At 56.6% G+C, this 17531-nt stretch overlaps 7 protein-coding genes across 7 annotated transcripts; 4 read left to right on the forward strand and 3 right to left on the reverse strand.

The window, feature by feature from the left end:
• The first annotated feature begins 546 nt into the window (after nucleotides 1-546).
• On the forward strand, nucleotides 547-1972 carry ACRALDRAFT_1050981 (uncharacterized protein). The gene is made up of 2 exons (XM_071015661.1): nucleotides 547-685; nucleotides 755-1972. Exons 1-2 carry the CDS (start codon nucleotides 661-663, stop codon nucleotides 1825-1827), a joined length of 1098 nt encoding a protein of 365 aa, XP_070874734.1. The 5' UTR covers nucleotides 547-660; the 3' UTR covers nucleotides 1828-1972.
• A 12-nt stretch (nucleotides 1973-1984) lies between these two features.
• On the reverse strand, nucleotides 1985-4937 carry ACRALDRAFT_1082159 (uncharacterized protein). The gene is made up of 2 exons (XM_071019266.1): nucleotides 2452-4937; nucleotides 1985-2386 (listed from the first exon to the last, which is right to left on the reverse strand). The coding sequence occupies exons 1-2, from the start codon at nucleotides 4773-4775 to the stop codon at nucleotides 2332-2334; spliced, it is 2379 nt and encodes a 792-aa protein (XP_070874735.1). The 5' UTR covers nucleotides 4776-4937; the 3' UTR covers nucleotides 1985-2331.
• A 230-nt stretch (nucleotides 4938-5167) lies between these two features.
• Nucleotides 5168-6803, reverse strand: ACRALDRAFT_2059069 (uncharacterized protein; the record flags this gene model as incomplete). The annotated part of the gene is made up of 3 exons (XM_071021864.1): nucleotides 5168-5990; nucleotides 6097-6405; nucleotides 6485-6803. The coding sequence occupies 3 exons, from the start codon at nucleotides 6801-6803 to the stop codon at nucleotides 5323-5325; spliced, it is 1296 nt and encodes a 431-aa protein (XP_070874736.1). The 3' UTR covers nucleotides 5168-5322.
• A 1609-nt stretch (nucleotides 6804-8412) lies between these two features.
• ACRALDRAFT_1064260 (uncharacterized protein) lies at nucleotides 8413-10734 on the forward strand. The gene has a single exon (XM_071016941.1). The coding sequence runs from the start codon at nucleotides 8881-8883 to the stop codon at nucleotides 10204-10206; it is 1326 nt and encodes a 441-aa protein (XP_070874737.1). The 5' UTR covers nucleotides 8413-8880; the 3' UTR covers nucleotides 10207-10734.
• Nucleotides 10735-11768: 1034 nt separating this feature from the next.
• Nucleotides 11769-13157, forward strand: ACRALDRAFT_1064259 (uncharacterized protein). Its single transcript, XM_071016940.1, has one exon. The coding sequence runs from the start codon at nucleotides 11793-11795 to the stop codon at nucleotides 12768-12770; it is 978 nt and encodes a 325-aa protein (XP_070874738.1). The 5' UTR covers nucleotides 11769-11792; the 3' UTR covers nucleotides 12771-13157.
• A 933-nt stretch (nucleotides 13158-14090) lies between these two features.
• On the forward strand, nucleotides 14091-15333 carry ACRALDRAFT_1064258 (uncharacterized protein). Its single transcript, XM_071016939.1, has 4 exons — nucleotides 14091-14282; nucleotides 14338-14423; nucleotides 14480-14639; nucleotides 14707-15333. Exons 1-4 carry the CDS (start codon nucleotides 14256-14258, stop codon nucleotides 15052-15054), a joined length of 621 nt encoding a protein of 206 aa, XP_070874739.1. The 5' UTR covers nucleotides 14091-14255; the 3' UTR covers nucleotides 15055-15333.
• ACRALDRAFT_1064257 (uncharacterized protein) lies at nucleotides 15329-17401 on the reverse strand. Its single transcript, XM_071016938.1, has 2 exons — nucleotides 16694-17401; nucleotides 15329-16631 (listed from the first exon to the last, which is right to left on the reverse strand). The coding sequence occupies exons 1-2, from the start codon at nucleotides 16840-16842 to the stop codon at nucleotides 15938-15940; spliced, it is 843 nt and encodes a 280-aa protein (XP_070874740.1). The 5' UTR covers nucleotides 16843-17401; the 3' UTR covers nucleotides 15329-15937.
• Between the last annotated feature and the right edge of the window lie 130 nt (nucleotides 17402-17531).

The following is a 17531-nucleotide window of genomic DNA, read 5'->3' on the forward strand; positions in this document are numbered from 1 at the left end:
AAGTCATGTCGCATGTCAAAGAACATAACCAATAAATCATATGTACTGTACAAACTATTAGGTCTTTGGTAAGCTGTCCTTGCTTTGATGATGACACGCAGCTTGTTTCACCGCCAGTCCAGTCCACATGCCATGAGCATACGGTGTGTCGTAGTAATCAATGTACATAAACACTGTGATACCCACTAAAGGTACTTACACAATGTACATTTTGTCCAGATTCACCAAACCATGATCCCGACCTCCGATCAAGAAATATGCTGACTAACAAAGGTAGCAATGATCGCTTGGAGCCAATCCAACCAACGAAGATGGCCGTGAAATGAAGCAGAAGGGAACAGAAGAGTGCACTGTTGAAAGATATCAGACATGCAAAATATTTCACTCATAGGGAGATAATTATCGTTGTCCTGAGGACATATATATTCGTAAGGCGAGAAAACATGCGCTGTTTGGTTCGTAGGTACCTCTGTACATAAGGGCATAGCACCTTACCTAAGCAGTTCGGTTCCGTGCTCCGATATCAACGCCGACCTTTCGGTCCTCGGTGACGCGACTCCGACAATTTTTCTCCCAGCGTCTTCCACCACCAGAACCTCCAACACGACCTTCTCCTCCAGCTCCCCACATAGCCGTCTAAATCGCTCAATTACGGCCAAGATGTCGATCCGAACTCTCAGGATAGGTAAGAACCGCTTGGACGAATCCAATTGAACCCCTCCGAGCCAACCCCAACTCACCATTACCCTCCCAGGCCTTATTCCCGGCGATGGCATCGGCAAGGAAGTCATCCCCGCCGGCCGCCGCATCCTCGAGGCCCTCCCCGCCTCGCTAGGCCTCAAGTTTGAGTTCACCTCGCTGGAAGCCGGCTTCGAGACCTTCGAGCGCACCGGCGCCGCCCTGCCGGACGCTACCGTCGACGCCCTCCGGTCGGGCTGCGACGGTGCCCTCTTCGGCGCCGTCTCCTCCCCCTCCCACCCGGTCAAGGGCTACTCCTCGCCCATCGTCGCCCTCCGCAAGAAGCTCGACCTCTACGCCAACGTCCGCCCCGTCAAGTCCGTCATCCCCGCCACAGCCTCCTCCTCTTCTTCGTCCCTGATCAAGCCGGTCGACATGGTCATCGTGCGCGAGAACACCGAGGACCTCTACGTCAAGGAGGAGAAGTCGTTCGACGGCCCGCACGGCCGCGTCGCCGAGGCCGTCAAGCGCATCTCGGAGCGGGCGTCGCACCGCATCGCCGCCATGGCCGGCGAGATCGCCCTGCGCCGCCAGAACATCCGCGCCGCCGGCACCCCGAGCATCCACGCCTCGCCGCTCGTCACCATCACCCACAAGTCCAACGTCCTGTCGCAGACGGACGGGCTGTTCCGCACCACCGCCCGCGCCGCCCTCGCCGACCCGCGCTTCGCCTCGGTCGCCGTCGAGGAGCAGATCGTCGACAGCATGGTGTACAAGCTGTTCCGCCAGCCCGAGGCCTACGACGTCATCGTCGCCCCCAACCTCTACGGCGACATCCTCTCCGATGGCGCCGCCGCCCTCGTCGGCTCCCTCGGCCTCGTGCCCAGCGCCAACGTCGGCGAGGGCTTCGCCATCGGTGAGCCCTGCCACGGCTCCGCCCCGGATATCCAGGGCCAGGGCATCGCGAACCCCATCGCTACCCTGCGCAGCACCGCCCTCATGCTCGAGTTCCTCGAGGAGGAGGCTGCCGCTGCCCGCATCTACGCCGCTGTCGATGCTAACCTGGCTGAAGGGAAGCTGCTGAGCCCCGACCTTGGCGGTACCGCCAAGACGGATGAGGTGGTGGAGGACATCCTCAAGAGGCTATAAGGGGTTAGGAGGAGAGTATGAGTGAAAAAACGGTGTAATAGCCCCATGCTGGAATGTGTATTCGTACGTATTCGTGAACCTATATGGCAAAACTCTTATGTAGAACATAATCCGAGAAACAACTTCGTGATTAAGACTTCAGTGCAAAGTACATTTTCCTTCGTGAAGCGAGATTGTCTTGGTATTTATTGCAAATTGATTACAGTCTAAGCGTCTATCATACGGCTCATCCAGCCAAGGTCCGCCACTATGGAGGAGACCCAGATCACACTCAAATCTAACCCAAGATTAATACCAGTTGGCATCTATAGTACAGTAAACATATGGTCGGTACAAGGGCTGTGTCCTAGCACATCCCATTTTCCTCTCCCGTCCCAGCACTACCGATACATGTCGTGTAAAAGTACAGGGCTTGGTGCCCAGGTAAAGGGGAGTAATGTTAATACAGCTTCGAAGCTGCGACGAGTCGAGTTGAGACCGATCAATCCGAGGGATATCCCGAATTTACTTGGTCCTCTTTGCCTCGAGCTCCTTCTCGTACTTGGCGATGAGTTCCTTCCTGTGGTCAATTGTCAGCAAACCGTCACTTAATAATGTTGTTGTTGAGAAAGAATTTCGACATACTGCAGATGAGGAGGGGCCGGGGCATAGTGGCTAAACTCCATGTTAAACTCGCCCTTGCCCTGGGTGGCAGCGCGCAGCTGGGAGCTAAAGCCAAACATGGAGTTGAGGCTGCAGTCGCAAATGAGGGTAAAGTCGTCGGTGCCGACCTCGGTGTCGTGGATGGTGGCATTCCGCTTGTTCATGAGCATGATGATGTTCCCCTGGAACTCGTTGGGGGCCGTGATGGTGGTCTTCATCAGCGGCTCGAGGACCTGGCCGCCGGCCTCGTGGAAGACCTTGCGGAAGGCCATCTGCGTGGCCAGGTTGAAGGCGTAGTCGGACGAGTCGGTGACGTGGGTCGCGCCGTCGTTGATGACCATCTTGGTGCCGATGACCTTGTGGCCCAGCAGCGGGCCCTTCTCCGTCACCTCCTCGAAGCCCTTGGCGCAGGCGCCCAGGAACTTGTCCGGGATGACGCCGCCCACGACCTGCTGCTCGAACACGTTCTTCTCCGGGTGGTCGGCCGGCTCGACGTAGCCCACCACGCGGGCGTAGTCGCCCGGCCCGCCCGTCTGGCGCCGCAGCAGGAAATCGTACTCGGCCCGCTTCGAGATGGTCTCGCGGTAGGCCACGCGCGGCTGGCCCGTCACGCAGTCGGTCTTGTACTCGCGGCGCAGGCGCTCGACGTAGATCTCCAGGTGCAGCTCGCCCATGCCGGAGATGATGGTCTCCTCGCTCTCCTCGTCGACGTGGAGGCGGAAGGTCGGGTCCTCGCGCTGGAACCGATTCATGGCCTTGCTGAAGTTGTCGGCGTCGGCGCTCCGCTTGGGCTTGATGGACAGCGACATGACGGCGTCGGGGATGAACATGGTCGACATGGTGTAGGGGAGGTTTCCGTCGGTGAAGGTGTCGCCCGAGGCGCAGTCGACGCCAAAGACGGCGCAGATCTCGCCGGCGCCAATCTCGTTGACGTCCTCCATCTCGTTCGAGTGCATGCGCACGATACGCGGGATACGCACCTTCTTATCGGTCCGCGAGTTGTACAGGTAGGTGCCCTTGCGGAGCTTGCCCTGGTACACGCGGATGTAGGTCAGCTGGCCGTAGTTGTTCTCCTCGAGCTTGAAGGCCAGGCCGACAAAGGGCAGCGAGTCGTAGGGCACCAGCTTGACGCTCTGCTCGTCCTTGGTCTTGTCGAGGGCGGTGTTCTCCACCTGGGAGGGATCCGGGAGGTAGTCGCAAACGGCGTCGAGGACCAGCTGGATACCCTTGTTGGCGAGGGCCGAACCCATCATCACGGGAGTGAACTTGCGGGCAATGGTAGCGCGACGGATGGCGTCCTTGATCTGCTGGTTGGTCGGGGTCTGCTCCTCGAGGAAGAGTTCGGTCATCTCGTCGTCGACGTCGGCCAGCTTCTCGATCAGCTCCTGTCGCTTCTCCTCGGCCAAAGCCTTCAAGTGACCAGGGACACCGTCGACGATTCTCATCTCGGTACCGCGGGGACCTTCGAAATAGACGGACCGCATCTCGATGATGTCGACGACGCCCTGGTGCTCGTCCTCGGCGCCGATGGGGATCTGGATGGCGGCGGCGGGGACCTTGAGCTTCTTGTTGATCTGCTCGACGGCCTTCCAAGGGTTGGCGCCCATACGGTCCATTTTGTTCACAAAGCTGAGGCGGGGAATGTTGTAACGTTTCATCTGGCGATCGACAGTGATGGTCTGACTCTGCACGCCGCTGACGGCGCAGAGAATCATGACGGCACCGTCGAGCACACGCAAAGCACGCTCGACCTCGATGGTAAAGTCGATATGGCCAGGGGTATCGATGACGTTGACATGGTAGGTTTCTTCTTTTCCGTCGGTTGTTTTCTTCCAGTTGGCAAACGTGGCAGCAGATTGGATGGTGATGCCCTTTTCTCGTTCGAGGTCCATCGAGTCCATCTTTGCGCCAACCGAGTCCTTGCCGCGAACCTCATGGATGGTCTTGATCCTGCCGGTATAGAAGAGCACGCGCTCCGTGACTGTGGTCTTGCCGCTGTCGATGTGGGCAGCGATACCGATGTTCCGTACGTGAGACAGCCTTTTGGCCTCCTCGGGGCTCATGCGAGCGGCGACGGCTTCCGGAGTCAGGGCCGCTGCATTCTCCTGCGCCATGCGGAGAGCTTCTTGGGCGGCATCGTTGGCCTGGCGAGTAGTTGTCTGGCTAAAGGGCCGCCTCGGCTCGATCTGGCCGCATTTCTGCGGTGCCTTGGTCTTGTTGACGGCGGCGATGCTGAAATACTGTTGCCGCTGGGCGCCCATCAAGGGGCTGCCACTCAGCACTCTAAGAGTCCTCGAAACCCTCATCGTGGCCACTGGCTTTAGTATGAGGGTTGAGAGGATAATAGGTGTGCAATGGGCGAGAAGAGAACGACTGGGCCCATCTGCAATTTAAAGTCGTCCCGGGGGTTGTGTCGTTGAGTGTCGGTTGTCTCTTCGTCTTGTGTCAATTTCCTTTTTTTTTTCCGTCTTTGGTCCAGCGAAATATTTTTTGGGCCCTGTCGATCATTGGATAAGCCGCGCAGTCACCTGACTACGCGCTCATGAATTCACGGTACGTACATAAAGTCTCTCCGGCTTAGTCATCCATCAGAGGCATCTCGTTGCTCGCAGGAAAACTTGGGCCAAAGTTCTGCATCTCGTCTTTCGAACAAAGAATTGCGTCCGTTTGAACACGGGCAGTCTTGCCATTTAGACGGCTATGACATTTCCTTTCCTAATATGCTATGGTACTAAGATCTGGGCGCATTACTACTACATTATGGCCACCCATTCAATGATGGCGAGGCTCTCGCTCTCTATCGTCGGGCTACAACACATTAACCTCAACAACCTTCTTGCGCATGAACCGCCATCACCTCTCTGGTCCTAGCCCAGAAGGAATCCGCTGCCCATAATTGGAAAAAGCCCAGATATTTGACATGGTCGCGTTGAACACTGCGGGCGCAATACCGACCTCATGGTTCACGAGGTCGTGCACGATGTAGGCAGACCGCATGAACGTATCGCCCAGGATGAACGGCTCGTGCGTGACGTTCCGGATGCCGAACTGGCAGAGTTTGTCGTCGGGGTTCCCATAGGGGAGCAAGTCCTCGTCCCCGACCGTCACGATGGGCCACTTGGGCGGCTTCATGATCAGCTCGTTCATGCGGAGCCGGATGACGGGGCCGTCCTCGGAACCGAACCGAAACGTCACCGTCTCTTCGCCGCTGGCCCTGTCGCAGGGGACGACAGGCACAGCGACATCGCGCAGGAAGGCGACGTCGAATTCGCGAAAGATGGCCTGCGCAATCTCGTTCGGCAAAAAGGTCATGGTGGCGCCGCTGTCGAGGATCACCGGGATGTTCCTGGCTCCCGGGAGCTCCTCGGCGAATCCTGAGCCGGATATGCCGAGTGAATGGAGGGGCACTTTGAAGTAGTCGTATTTGCCCCTGGCCGACTTGAGGACCGGAACCGTTTTCATGGTGCCCTCGAACTTGGCCGTATCGATGCCCCCGAAGAGGATGTTACCCTTGTCGGCGTCTGGCAAAGAGAAGCAAGGTCAGAACTAGGTCATGATTTCCTCGCCTCGACGTACCCGCCGCCGCCCGTCATGTAGCGGCGGAAAAGCGGAAGAGTATGAACTCACCAAGGTCGTTTAGCCACAAGCTGTACGCCACCGTGTTGATCAGGCCTTGTTTCTGCATGCGCCCTGGCAGGTTATCGTCTGCGACCTTCCCTGCTCTGTTCGTCACCGAGTTGCGCTTGTATCCGATGCCGGCCAGGCCGAACGGTATGTCGGTCTGCAACCCGAGACCTGCGGGCACGTCGTGTACGACGGCGCCGCCAATTTCCATGATATCAGTAAAGTAGGTTCCCTTGACGAAGCTGTCGTCATAGTACAGCACTTCGAACGGGGCGTCCAAAGTCTCGTAGGTTTTGGAGTTGGTCGGCATGACTAGGCATTGTATATGCGATTAGTTCGGGGCTGCACCTGACTCGGCAGCAGGAGAAAAGAAACGAGGGATAAGCCGTACAGGTTCCATGCTTGCACTGATTCTCCTCGCCGTCGATGGCAGATGCACAAATGTCAGCCGTGGTGCTTGGGACCCAGATATCCGCACTACCCGTGTCGAGATGGAGCGACACCTCCTGCGGCGGCGTGCCGATGTTGATGCTGGTGAAGTAACCGATCCGCCCGTTTCTGATCTCTTCCTCGAATGTGCCCGGCACACCGCGCCGCCACAGGCTGGGCGAGGAGGGAGAATGGTGGTGCCCGTGGTGCTCCAGCGGATTCCTTTGGACGTCGAGGAGGACGGCTTTCGCGGTGTCGCGGGCAAATGGCTTGTGGCTCATCCGGGCCTTGTCCGGGGTTGCCTTCAGGTCATTTACCAGAAATCCGCTCCTCATCAACATGGCATGCGGCGGTAACTTCATGATGGCGGAAGTTGCGTGGTGGCCATCAGGGCGCCAACATCAGTGTCGCCATAGCGAGCGTGGGTGCCCTACTATATGCATGGAGAGAAGCACGGCAATGTCGGTTTCGTCGTATTGGTAGTGCATCGTATCAGGAACAAACTAGTACGAAGTAGTGAACTTTGAAGAGCGGTGGACACGAGCTCCCGAGAGGCTCGAATAAAAAGCCACAGGGTCTTAGTCTCCCGTCCATGAAAGCCTGCCCATAAGGACGGGAAAGAAGGGGGTGATCTGGGGACTGCTAAATCATAATTTTGATTCCATACTTCGCTCTCCCCAGGCCAATGCGGACCGGCTCGCGACTTTCTGGGCTGTTGGACGGCTTGATCATCAAGTGCCCAGCCACAAACTGTAGGGCTGTGAGGCTTTTAGCGGAACAATAATTGGCCATTGGCATTTGGCCTTTATGTGCAAGTATATATACTGCAACCTAGAATGACACGGCATCTTGAGTGTTCCCATGCGAGACCGTGTCAGGAGGGCTATCCGAGCTGTAGCGGTGCCAGCTCGGTGCATGTGTCCCGTATCATCGGCGAACCATATGAATGAGTCGCAGTTTGATCGTCGCGCTACTTGGAGAGTAATCCTTCTGCAGTAATTTCCCTTCGCACGTCAGACCTCTTGAACCAGGCGTCAGGCAGGTAGCTCCTCCAAAGATCCGCCGTAACTCGGTTCCTGAATTGCTCGATGCTGTCTTTGACTGAGCTTGATGGGTGGGTGGATGGGTGACATTCGCCAGGGCGATACCCGTGGAGCTTTTCCAAGCCATGTTCCACGCCGTGGATACGGAGCCTCCTTCATAGTCATAACGGCTTAGGCAAGTTGGGAAGCAATCCATCGAAAGAGATTTGCACACAACCTCCAAGTCCGAATCTCCTGCTCCGTGGACTTCAATCAGCCTGGTGGTTAGAGCAAAGTCCCCGGCAGTGACGTTTTATCCCGATCTGCCATCTTGGCGGCGTTCCGCATTGGCCCGACGGACTAGCCTAGCCTACTTTGTACTGGTCCACGGCTGAATAATCCGATGCTGCACCGCTGCGCCACCTCAGCCTCAGGTTAAAGCGGCCACAGCCCCGTACACTACTGCACTACCTACACTACTGGTGGTTATGCGTTCACGTGCCCAACTCTGCGCAAGTCCGAATGGCCGCCAACAACAAGCGCGACGCGACGGTCGAGGAACATACATTGTGCACTGCAAAGTATTAGTAACTCGCGCATCGCCTCTCAGTAATAATCACCTATCCGTACTAGGTACCTACCTACCTACTACCGATAATAGGTACGCAGCCTGTACCAAGTACCTACACTACTCCAAACAGGACGCAGTCTATCACCCCTGTCCCTGTCGTGGACCCCGACCCAATTGTGTACCTAGGTACTTGTACGAGGTACCTTACGTTTTACAAGTCCTTCGACTTGGCATTTCCACATCTCGAGGCGTCTTCTGTCCCCCGTTTTATTCTCACTTCTTCATCTTCATTGCATCCTCGAATATCGTCATGACTTGGTGTGGTTTTTGACGACCAGCCATGTCCCACCTGTTTTAACAATCGGTCAACTTGGCGGGACCTTTCCTCCCTCCTACCTAATTACGCTCTTCCTCCGACCCCTATTTGCCTGCCGCCGTTTTCCACGCCGTTATTCAAACCGCCGCCGCTCGTAAACCGCGCCCGCCCACCAACAAAGTCATCAACAAGCCACGACTAAGCCCCTGGTCGCTCATGAATCGTCTCCTAATCGCTCGTCTTAATCATGTATCTCCATCAATCAAGTACAATACCCATCATCGTCGACCTATTGCCGAGTATCGACCACGGTGACTCGAAATGGAACACCCCGCTCCAGAAACGTGAGACAGACGCGCCAAACATCGGCTTGGTACGTCGTGTCTATCCTCCCGCTCGTCCTCGTTGCGCCGCTCCCCAGACGTCTCGTCACATCTTTAACCTATTTCATGTGTCCTGCTCTCCTTTTCCCTGCTGCTAATCTCTACTTGTGCCCCTCTTTCCCACAGATCTTCCTCGGCGTTTGTCTAGGAATCCTCGCCGTCGGCTGCCTGCTCTGGACGGTTCATGCCATTCGGACCCGACGGGACCCGCCCAAGAAGGGCACCGAATTTCTCGGGCTCATTGCTAGCTTCCGCCCCGCGACTTCGGCTGCGGCATATCAGCCCGCTCAAGGCGACGATTCTGCCGACGCTCCTGCCGGCGGCGCATCCCACCGCGGCCATAATGACGCGTCAGCCGCGAATGATAGTGCCGCGGATGCCACCACCGTCGACCGCAATATCTCCGTCCGGTCCGTCATCACTCTGCCCGCCTATCGGCCCAAGGCCGGCGACTCGGAACAGATAATTGCTCGCGAGGGCGAAAGGGATGGCATTGATGTCGTCCTCGAACTACCCACGGCCGACGACGAAGAACAACTGCGCAACGGCGAGATGCAGGCCCTCTACGAGATACGCTTGGCGCGCCGCCGCGAGATTGCCGAGCGCGAGCAGCGCCGCCGGGAACGCCGCGAGGCCCGCTCCCGCAACGACACGGCCGCCCTCGAAGAAATCAGCCGCAGGTCCCGCGCGGCCAGCAACAACTCCTTGATGGAAGAGCTCCGCCGTGACCACGAGCGGATCAGGAACGAGCGCCAGAGGGTCACCTCCAGTGTCTCGTACGCCGATCTGGGCGTTGCAAGGCACGACGGATCCCGTATCCGCGCCAGCAGCACGGAGAGTGAGAGGGTCGGCCTCCTTTCCGACGCCGCTAGCGTTGCGGCTGTCTCGGTCCGGTCCGGGGCCGTCTCCCCCATGCCTAGCCCCCAAGCGCCGAGCGCCACCTCCTTCCGGAGTGCCGAGACCGACTTGGCGCCCGTTTACTCGAGATCACGAGCCGATTCGCGCACCGATCCGCCTCGCCTCTCTGTCTCTGTCTTCTCGAGCACCGATGCTGCGGAGGCCGACCTGGGCGAGTCAGACATGCCGCCGCACTCACCTCCCGGCTACGAGGACGTCCCCCTTGATGATGACCGTTCCGGATTCGCCACCCCTCACAACGAGCCGCCTCCCGGTTATCCTGGTCCAGCCCAGGGACGGATGTCGAGCCCGGCGGGCGAAGTGGTCGACGTAGCGACGGATCAAGCTTCGTCGACGCGCGAGCATCCAGCACGGGAGTCGCCGACGGGATCCAGCGGCGGGCCGCCTCGACTGCCCGCTCTCCAGGTAGCGGAACTACCACGGATCGTCGTCGAGCCGTCGAGTGCCCGGCCTGCCGACTCACCTAATCCATAACGACCCGACGACTTGACTCATAGACATACTACGCAAGGTCATATAATACTTATTTTATTATATTTTTGGCTAAACGATCACGACATGAATCGGACGGAGTAAGGGACGAACCAAAGCCGGGGCCCCCACAGGAATAACCCCAGGGTACATTTCTTCAATGTGTACCTTAGCTTTGGTTCGATCCGGCGTTTCTTTGGGAAAGCAAGCAGTGAACATGGCGGCCCTGGGAGATTCGGTTTCCGTCCTGGGCTTTGTTGATAGCGATTTATTCTGTATACAAAGTGTGACTTAGAGGTGGAGCATTTGACATGAATCTTTTTGCTTTATATTTTATATCCTTGATCCCCTTTGCGTACCTTGCTAATAGTCTGGAGGGGATCGGAGTTTCGACTGGTTTTCGCCATTACATATCATGGGGTTGTAAGGAGAGTACGACGCCAATTGAAAATGAATTGTTAGATCCAATAATCGACCGAGGTATCCTTGACTGAGTACAAAGAAAACGTGGCGATACCAAATCAGACAATTGGTCCAACCAACAATAAGCGAAGATGTGTAAAAGGAGAAAAGACGAAAAAAAAAGGTGAAATTCATCATTGAATTTTAAAGACGAAGGATTAAAACACCTCTATGCATCCAAGTCGTGCTCCCAGACCAGCCCATCATGATTGGAAATACTACTTCGTACAACCACTTCGTTACTTTGGGTAAGGGGTACATTTCCAAGGTACTTTCGGATATAGCACGGGGATGGTCCACTACCCCTAATCACACAACCGGCAATTAATTACGGCACTACACCGACCCCAAAGTCGCCTGCCACTGGCCTGGCTCTCAAGACTCGAGAGGTGGAGATGTCAACTAATAGTAACCGAGCTGACCCTTGAGCAGCGCCAATGCGTCTGCTTTAGGAAAGTGATTCTAGTTTCGCCGGCCTATCAATTGTAATTTCAATACTTTTCATGGATCAATGTCCATGGCAATCTTCTTCTCCTCACTCTCTCACGTCTGTCCTCTGATGGCCCATTCAGACATGTGTGGTTTCTGCATAGCAGCCTGAACTTACCGGCAACCACTTTCCGTATCTTGCCCTAGGTCCTGGTCGTAAATACCACTGACCATGCCATCGTCCATGGCCGCTCCGGACGAGAAAGGCTCGGATCCGATCGCCGTCCGTCCTTGGGCCGCCCGCCACCCCCACTCCGACCTCGGTGAAAGAGACGCACGAGTTGGTGGTCGCCAACCATGTCCCTCCCGACGCCGACGTCGACGCCGTCCCGCATCCGGGTTCCCAAGTCGATTCTGACCAACCACCGGACGGCGGCCTCCGAGCATGGCTCCAAGTGCTCGGTTCCTGGGTCATCCTCGCCGACACCTGGGGTCTGATCAACACGTTCGGCGTCTTTCAGACATACTACGAGCGTGTTTTATTGCCCGGCGTTTCGGCCAGCGACATCTCGTGGATCGGCTCCTTGCAAGGGGCCCTCCTTATGATCGTCGGCCCCATATCCGGCTCCCTCTACGACGCCGGCTACTTTCGGCCCCTCCTGCTGGTGGGCATCGTCCTCATCGTGCTCGGGCAGGCCATGACGTCGCTGGCCACGGAGTACTACCACCTCGTGCTGGCGCAGGGCGTGTGCATCGGCCTGGGCTGCGGCTTGACGTTCCTACCGTCGACGGCCATCCTCAGCCAATACTTTCGCAAGCGCCGCGCCTTGGTCATCGGGCTCGCTTCGACGGGTTCTCCGTTGGTCGGGTCCCTCTTGCCGCTCATCTTCTCCCGTCTCGAACCGGCCATCGGCTTCGGCTGGACGACCCGCGTCATCGCCTTCATCCTGCTCGTCCTCTCTGCCTTCCCGGCCCTCTTCATGCGGCCTCGGGCGCGGCACACGTCCAAGGGCGCGTCCGAGTCCGAGTCGGAGTCGCCGCGGGGTTCGAGGCGGCCTCTTGGCATGCGGTCCCTGGTCGACACGTCGGCGTTCCGGGACGTGCCGTTCCTGCTCGTCATGACGGGCGGGTTCTTCGCGTTCCTGACGCTCTACGTTGCCTTCTTCTACATCCAGCTCTTCGCGGTGCGGCACGACATTGGGCCGGAGGGGTTCTCGCCTTACTTTGTCACGCTGCTGAACGCAGGGAGCATCGTGGGTCGCGTGGGCCCCAACTACCTGGCGGACAAGGTGGGCCCTCTGAACATCTTGGTCGGAGTGTTGGTCGCATCGGCGGTGCTCATGTTTGCGTGGCTGGGCATTCGGGACTTTGGGGGGCTCATCGCCTTTGCGCTGCTGTATGGCCTCTTCTCTGGTAGCGTGGTGAGCGTGACGCCTACGGTGGTGGTGAGCCTGGCGCCGGACATGAGCCGGGTGGGCACGAGGATGGGCATGATGTTCTTCGTGTGTGGGCTGCCCATCTTGTTCGGGACGCCCATCGCAGGGGCCATCGTCGGGGGGTACTCGCGGGTCGAGTGGCAGGCAATGATCGGATATGGGGCCGCTGGGTTGGCCGTGGCGTGTGTATTCACTGGTGCGGCGACGATATATATACGGTACAAGAACTACAAGTCGTGAATGTCAGTGTAGACGACGCAGAATATTACGACGGAGCATAGGAACGGGGGATTGCATGTAGGGTTATGGGGCTGCAGTACACTACAATAGTCGGTGAGGTGCCCAGAGAGGACACGATGTCACCTAGCCAGGGTAGATGGTACAGATAGATTTGGCCAGAGAAGTGCCATGTCGGATCATGTTCGACCTTTTGTGCTGCCGACTCGAAACTGGTGCTTCGTGAGTCGAATTCGCCTTCCATCTCATAGGACGAACTGAAGACGATGCATCTTCATGGGAACGAACATGTGTAACGTGGCGTAAGAACAGAATGTACGTTGTAAGATCAACTCGGGGGAGAAAACGGGGATTGGGCGAGATTATCGTGATTTCCTATTACGGATGTTGGACAACCGGGATGTGCGACGTACGAACCGTTGAACGTGGAATCATCGGCCGATGAAGGCGAGCAGATTCGTTTCACTGACCTGCCTTCTTTTGGGTTCCGCGGTGGGGTGGCTTTAGCTTGGTATGCTCATGGGTAAGCAAGAGTTCGATCTTACCAGAGCTTACCAACGTTTTGACAGCAGAAGATGGTTAGTAAGGATTGGAAATGATGTCGTCACTAGGAAGAGAAAAAAAAAAAAAAAAAAAAAAGGACCCATAGGTGGATCTATATTCCGGCACATGTGCTTTGCTAAGCCATCAGTAAGCGACCAGACGCCACTAAAAACCCCACTCCCGATGCCAAGCCGTACACGACCGATACGAAGGTACGTACCGACGGAGGAGAGAACAAGCTGCCGCTGACACTGCTCCGTTGGGTGTAAGTAGTGAAGAGCACTACCACCGCATGCAGAGGACATACAGGCACAAAGCAAAGTAGCTGCACCGGTGTCACCACAAGTTTCACTCGAGTGAGGGGAGGAAAGGAACACACGAAAGTTCAACGGTTTGTACACGTTGTAAACTCCCAATCAGGTCGTGGGTGGCCCTATCACGACACGAGCCTGGGACCACGGGCGTGGAGACCCCGGCCCCTCAATGCGACCCAGTCCGTGGATTTTAGTGATGCTAGCGTCATCTCTGCACATCAGGTACGTCGCACATACCTACATGACGGTGCCGGGACAAGCAGGCCAGAGCCTTAGTCAGGTTTACCTTATCGGCTTGCACCTGTTTACGAAACATCGGCAAACCCAGGGACCTCTAGCGTCCCATGGTACGGTACCATCGGCGCATTGGACGGATGACTCGGCGGGGTGGCTGGGTTGCTGGGTAGCTTATTTCTACGCCCGTAGCTGTGAAGGTCTGGGGTTCGTCATGCTCTATATAAGGACCAACTCGATCCCCTCCACTTAGCCCGTTGTGTACTAAAGCTACCAAGTTCCCCATTGATACCCCATCACTCCGCTATTATTTCAACTCGATTCTAATCTTTCATCTTTCTTTGTACCGATCACCAAGAAACCCCTCACTTTCCTTACTCCTACGAAAACCATCACAATGGCTCCCAAGATTGCCATCGTCTACGTATGTTGGTTCATGAAAACTGACCGACTTGACAGTTCCGCTGACTTGCATCTAGTACTCGATGTACGGCCACATCAAGCAGCTGGCCGAGGCTGAGAAGAAGGGCGTTGAGAAGGCTGGAGGCATCGCCGACCTTTACCAGTACGTCCACACACCAACAGCCCCCTCCTTGGACCGAAACTAACACTTTGCGTCAGGATTCCCGAGACTCTATCCGAAGATGTGCTCGCCAAGATGGGCGCCCCCCCCAAGGCGGCCGACGTCCCTGTCCTCGAAGACCCGGCTACGCTTCTGGAATACGATGCCTTCCTCCTAGGCATTCCCACTCGTTACGGCAACTTCCCCGCCCAGTGGAAGGTAAGACCACTCTCCGTCCACCTCCACCTCTCCGAGAACCCAAAGCTAACAGACACCCCCACTCCAGACCTTCTGGGACAAGACCGGCGGGCAGTGGGCGGCAGGCGGCTACTGGGGCAAGATGGCCGGCCTCTTCGTCTCCACCGGCACCATGGGCGGCGGCCAAGAATCCACCGCCCTGGCCGCCATGTCGACCCTCGCCCACCACGGCATCATCTACGTCCCCTTTGGCTACGCCAAGGCCTTCCCCCAGATGACCGACATGTCCGAGGTCCGCGGCGGCTCCGCCTGGGGTGCCGGCACCTTCGCCGGCGCCGACGGCTCCCGCCAGCCGTCCGCCAAGGAGCTCGAGATCGCCACCCTCCAGGGCGAGCACTTTTACAATACCGTCGCCAAGTACGCTGGCTCCGGCTGACTACATGGTCCCAAGAGCGAGACGACGGGAAACAACAACAACAACGGCGTGAAGAACGAGGCCGCGGGCCAGCAGCAGGCTTCTCAGAGACCGCAGGAGGTCAAGAGGGAGGATGTGAAGGAGGGTCCTTGTGGTCTCCCTTCCAAATGCGTGATTCTATAGCCGAGACGGAGGAAATCGATTGCGTAGAGTTGAGAGCAAGCCAGGAAGGGGTGCATGAATAAGACGACAAACACTTATGAATATAATAATCATTTAATTACAGCCTATATTTCGATCAATGATGTGAAGTTCCATGGTTCCGATGATTGATAGTAAAATACGAATAAGCTGATGTGTTGAGATGGTCATTCCGAGCTCTTGGCTGACACCATTGCCCCGACCCCCACTACGACTAATCTTAGTAACCCACTGAACCAGAACACTGGTTAGCCCTCCTCTTCACCTGGCAAAAACTCAATCATTAATCGCATCCGGGAGAAATCTCGTCCGTTCATCCCGCTCACGCAGTCTTCTTGTGCATCCTCAGCATTTTCGCCCATTATAATGCCAAGACCTCGGAACATGCACGGGTAACGGAAGAAGTGTTGAACATTCGTATCGTAAGTCTGGAGAAGCCGCATATCTAAAGACAGTTGCATAATAACGCCATCCAGACAGACCCATCCGCTGCCACATGTTCGATCCGATGACTCCGTGTAACCCCCAGGGTTCCTTTCATTTTGTCGAAAGAGGAAGAAATAGAAAAAGAAATGGAGAATAATAAGAAAAATAAAAAGTAGGCAGGAAAACATCTCAATGCAAGGCTGGCACAACCGCAGTCTACAAACCCGACGTCCCCAAAGGAGGAATGTGAAGACCAAGGCGAACGCGAAACGCGGAGCTATGGCATGCCCTCCTCCTTTTTGAAGAATGCGCATATACCCTCCATGCAGTCAATGCTCCTCACCTCGCCGTCTGGGAGCATCACGTCCTCCCAGAGGAGATCCTGGATAAACTCCCCAAACGGGCGCTGGCCCTCCCCGACCGCGGAGCGATCGTTCCGGCTCCGAACGCCCTCGACAAAGTAGACGCCGCCCGGGCGAACCACGCGCCACAGGTCTCGCAGGCTCTGTTCTTGCAAGGCATCGGTGCCTGCGCCGTCGTCGATGACAACGTCAAAGAGGCCGTGGACGGTGCTCTGGACGCTGAAGCGGTCGAGGAAGCCCTGGTCGCCCTGGTCGCCGACGAAGACGGCGGCCTTGTCGTGGGTGCGGAAGAAGTCGCGGGCGCAGTCGCTGTCGCGCTCGATGTAGGTGAGGGAGAGGCGGGGGAAGTAGGCGACGAAGGTGCGGTAGCTGGCGCCCACGCCGGTCAGGTCGTAGCCGGCGCCCGAGCTGTCGCCGGGCGGGCTGCGCGAGTACGACTCGCAGCCGAGGCCGATCTCGAGGAGCTTGACGGGGCGGTCGCGGATGTTGGGCAGGTACTTTTCGTACATGAAGTGGTGTTTGTGGATGGTGGCCTTGTGGCTGCCGTACTGGAGGGCGAGGTCGCGGAAGGAGGGGCGCGGGGCGGAGGGGTCGGGGATAGGCTCGGTGCTGCGGGTTTGGATTAGTACTGCTGGACCAAGTGACATGGACATATGGCTGCAGGGACTCACGTTTTCCAGCCCCAGGTGGCTTTGGTTGGGATGCCGTCAACGGGGCGGCGGTGGAAGGTGTAGATCATAAAGAAACATGTGACGGCGGCAACGAGGAAGAAGACAACCCGTGTCTCGATTTGTTTGTGAAGGCCTGGTTTAAGCCGCATCATGATAGGCTTCTTTTGTAAGCCGGGCCACATAATATGGTCGGGAATCCTCTTTCACGGTGGGAATTGGTCCAAGATGGAAAAAAAGAAGTTCAATAATAGAGAAGGAAAGAAAGAAAGACAGGCCAAATAGTACGAAAAGGAGCGACGTTTGACGTGAATGGCAAGTGGGAAAGAATTAGAAACAAGAAAAGAGCGAGGAGAGAATGTAATATCGCCAGCGGGTCGCTTTGGGGAATAGAATTGAAAGTCCCAATTGGCAGTGGAGGTCACGTCGACCTAGGCCGGTAGTGGTTATGGTGATCGTACTGTACTGCGTTGCGTTCCCTTGCTCGACCATACGAACGAACCCCAGGGCCCCCGCTAGGGACACACGAGCGAAAGACGAAGAAGCTCAGATATGTTGAAAAGATAAAAAGGGAAAAGGGAAGCAAATGTCATCGAGTCGGGAATGTCGAGCTGTAAAGGGGAACCAGTGACGGGATGCGGTGAGATGGGGAAAAACGGCCTGGCTGACAGAGATTAATCTGCGACGAGCGTTGGAGGGAGATGGCGTGCCATGGCGTGGCACAGGTGGAATGCCTCTTCCGTCTTGGCCCATGTGCTTGGCTCAGGTCCCTCCGTAAGGGTCCAACAAATAAATTCTTTGACAGGTTCGACTTGTATTTATTTATTGAATATTATCGTTT

The sequence above is a fragment of the Sodiomyces alcalophilus genome, assembly GCF_042370955.1.
Source record: "Sodiomyces alcalophilus JCM 7366 unplaced genomic scaffold ACRALscaffold_4, whole genome shotgun sequence".
In the NCBI taxonomy this organism is placed as follows: Eukaryota; Fungi; Ascomycota; class Sordariomycetes; order Glomerellales; family Plectosphaerellaceae; genus Sodiomyces; species Sodiomyces alcalophilus.

What these genes read in the sequence shown, in the direction of transcription:
- ACRALDRAFT_1050981 (XM_071015661.1), top strand. Translation starts at nt 661, where the DNA reads ATGTCGATCCGAACTCTCAGGATAG. An exon ending in GATCCGAACTCTCAGGATAG is followed by an intron (nt 686 to 754) that starts GTAAGAACCGCT and finishes TTACCCTCCCAG; the next exon opens with GCCTTATTCCCGGCGATGGC.
- ACRALDRAFT_1082159 (XM_071019266.1), bottom strand. Translation starts at nt 4,775, where the DNA reads ATGAGGGTTTCGAGGACTCTTAGAGTGCTGAGTGGCAGCCCCTTGATG. An exon ending in CCGGCCCCTCCTCATCTGCA is followed by an intron (nt 2,387 to 2,451) that starts GTATGTCGAAAT and finishes AATTGACCACAG; the next exon opens with GAAGGAACTCATCGCCAAGT.
- ACRALDRAFT_1064260 (XM_071016941.1), top strand. Translation starts at nt 8,881, where the DNA reads ATGTGTCCTGCTCTCCTTTTCCCTGCTGCTAATCTCTACTTGTGCCCC.
- ACRALDRAFT_1064259 (XM_071016940.1), top strand. Translation starts at nt 11,793, where the DNA reads ATGACGTCGCTGGCCACGGAGTACTACCACCTCGTGCTGGCGCAGGGC.
- ACRALDRAFT_1064258 (XM_071016939.1), top strand. Translation starts at nt 14,256, where the DNA reads ATGGCTCCCAAGATTGCCATCGTCTAC. An exon ending in CCAAGATTGCCATCGTCTAC is followed by an intron (nt 14,283 to 14,337) that starts GTATGTTGGTTC and finishes ACTTGCATCTAG; the next exon opens with TACTCGATGTACGGCCACAT. An exon ending in GGCATCGCCGACCTTTACCA is followed by an intron (nt 14,424 to 14,479) that starts GTACGTCCACAC and finishes ACTTTGCGTCAG; the next exon opens with GATTCCCGAGACTCTATCCG.
- ACRALDRAFT_1064257 (XM_071016938.1), bottom strand. Translation starts at nt 16,842, where the DNA reads ATGCGGCTTAAACCAGGCCTTCACAAACAAATCGAGACACGGGTTGTC. An exon ending in GCCACCTGGGGCTGGAAAAC is followed by an intron (nt 16,632 to 16,693) that starts GTGAGTCCCTGC and finishes CCAAACCCGCAG; the next exon opens with CACCGAGCCTATCCCCGACC.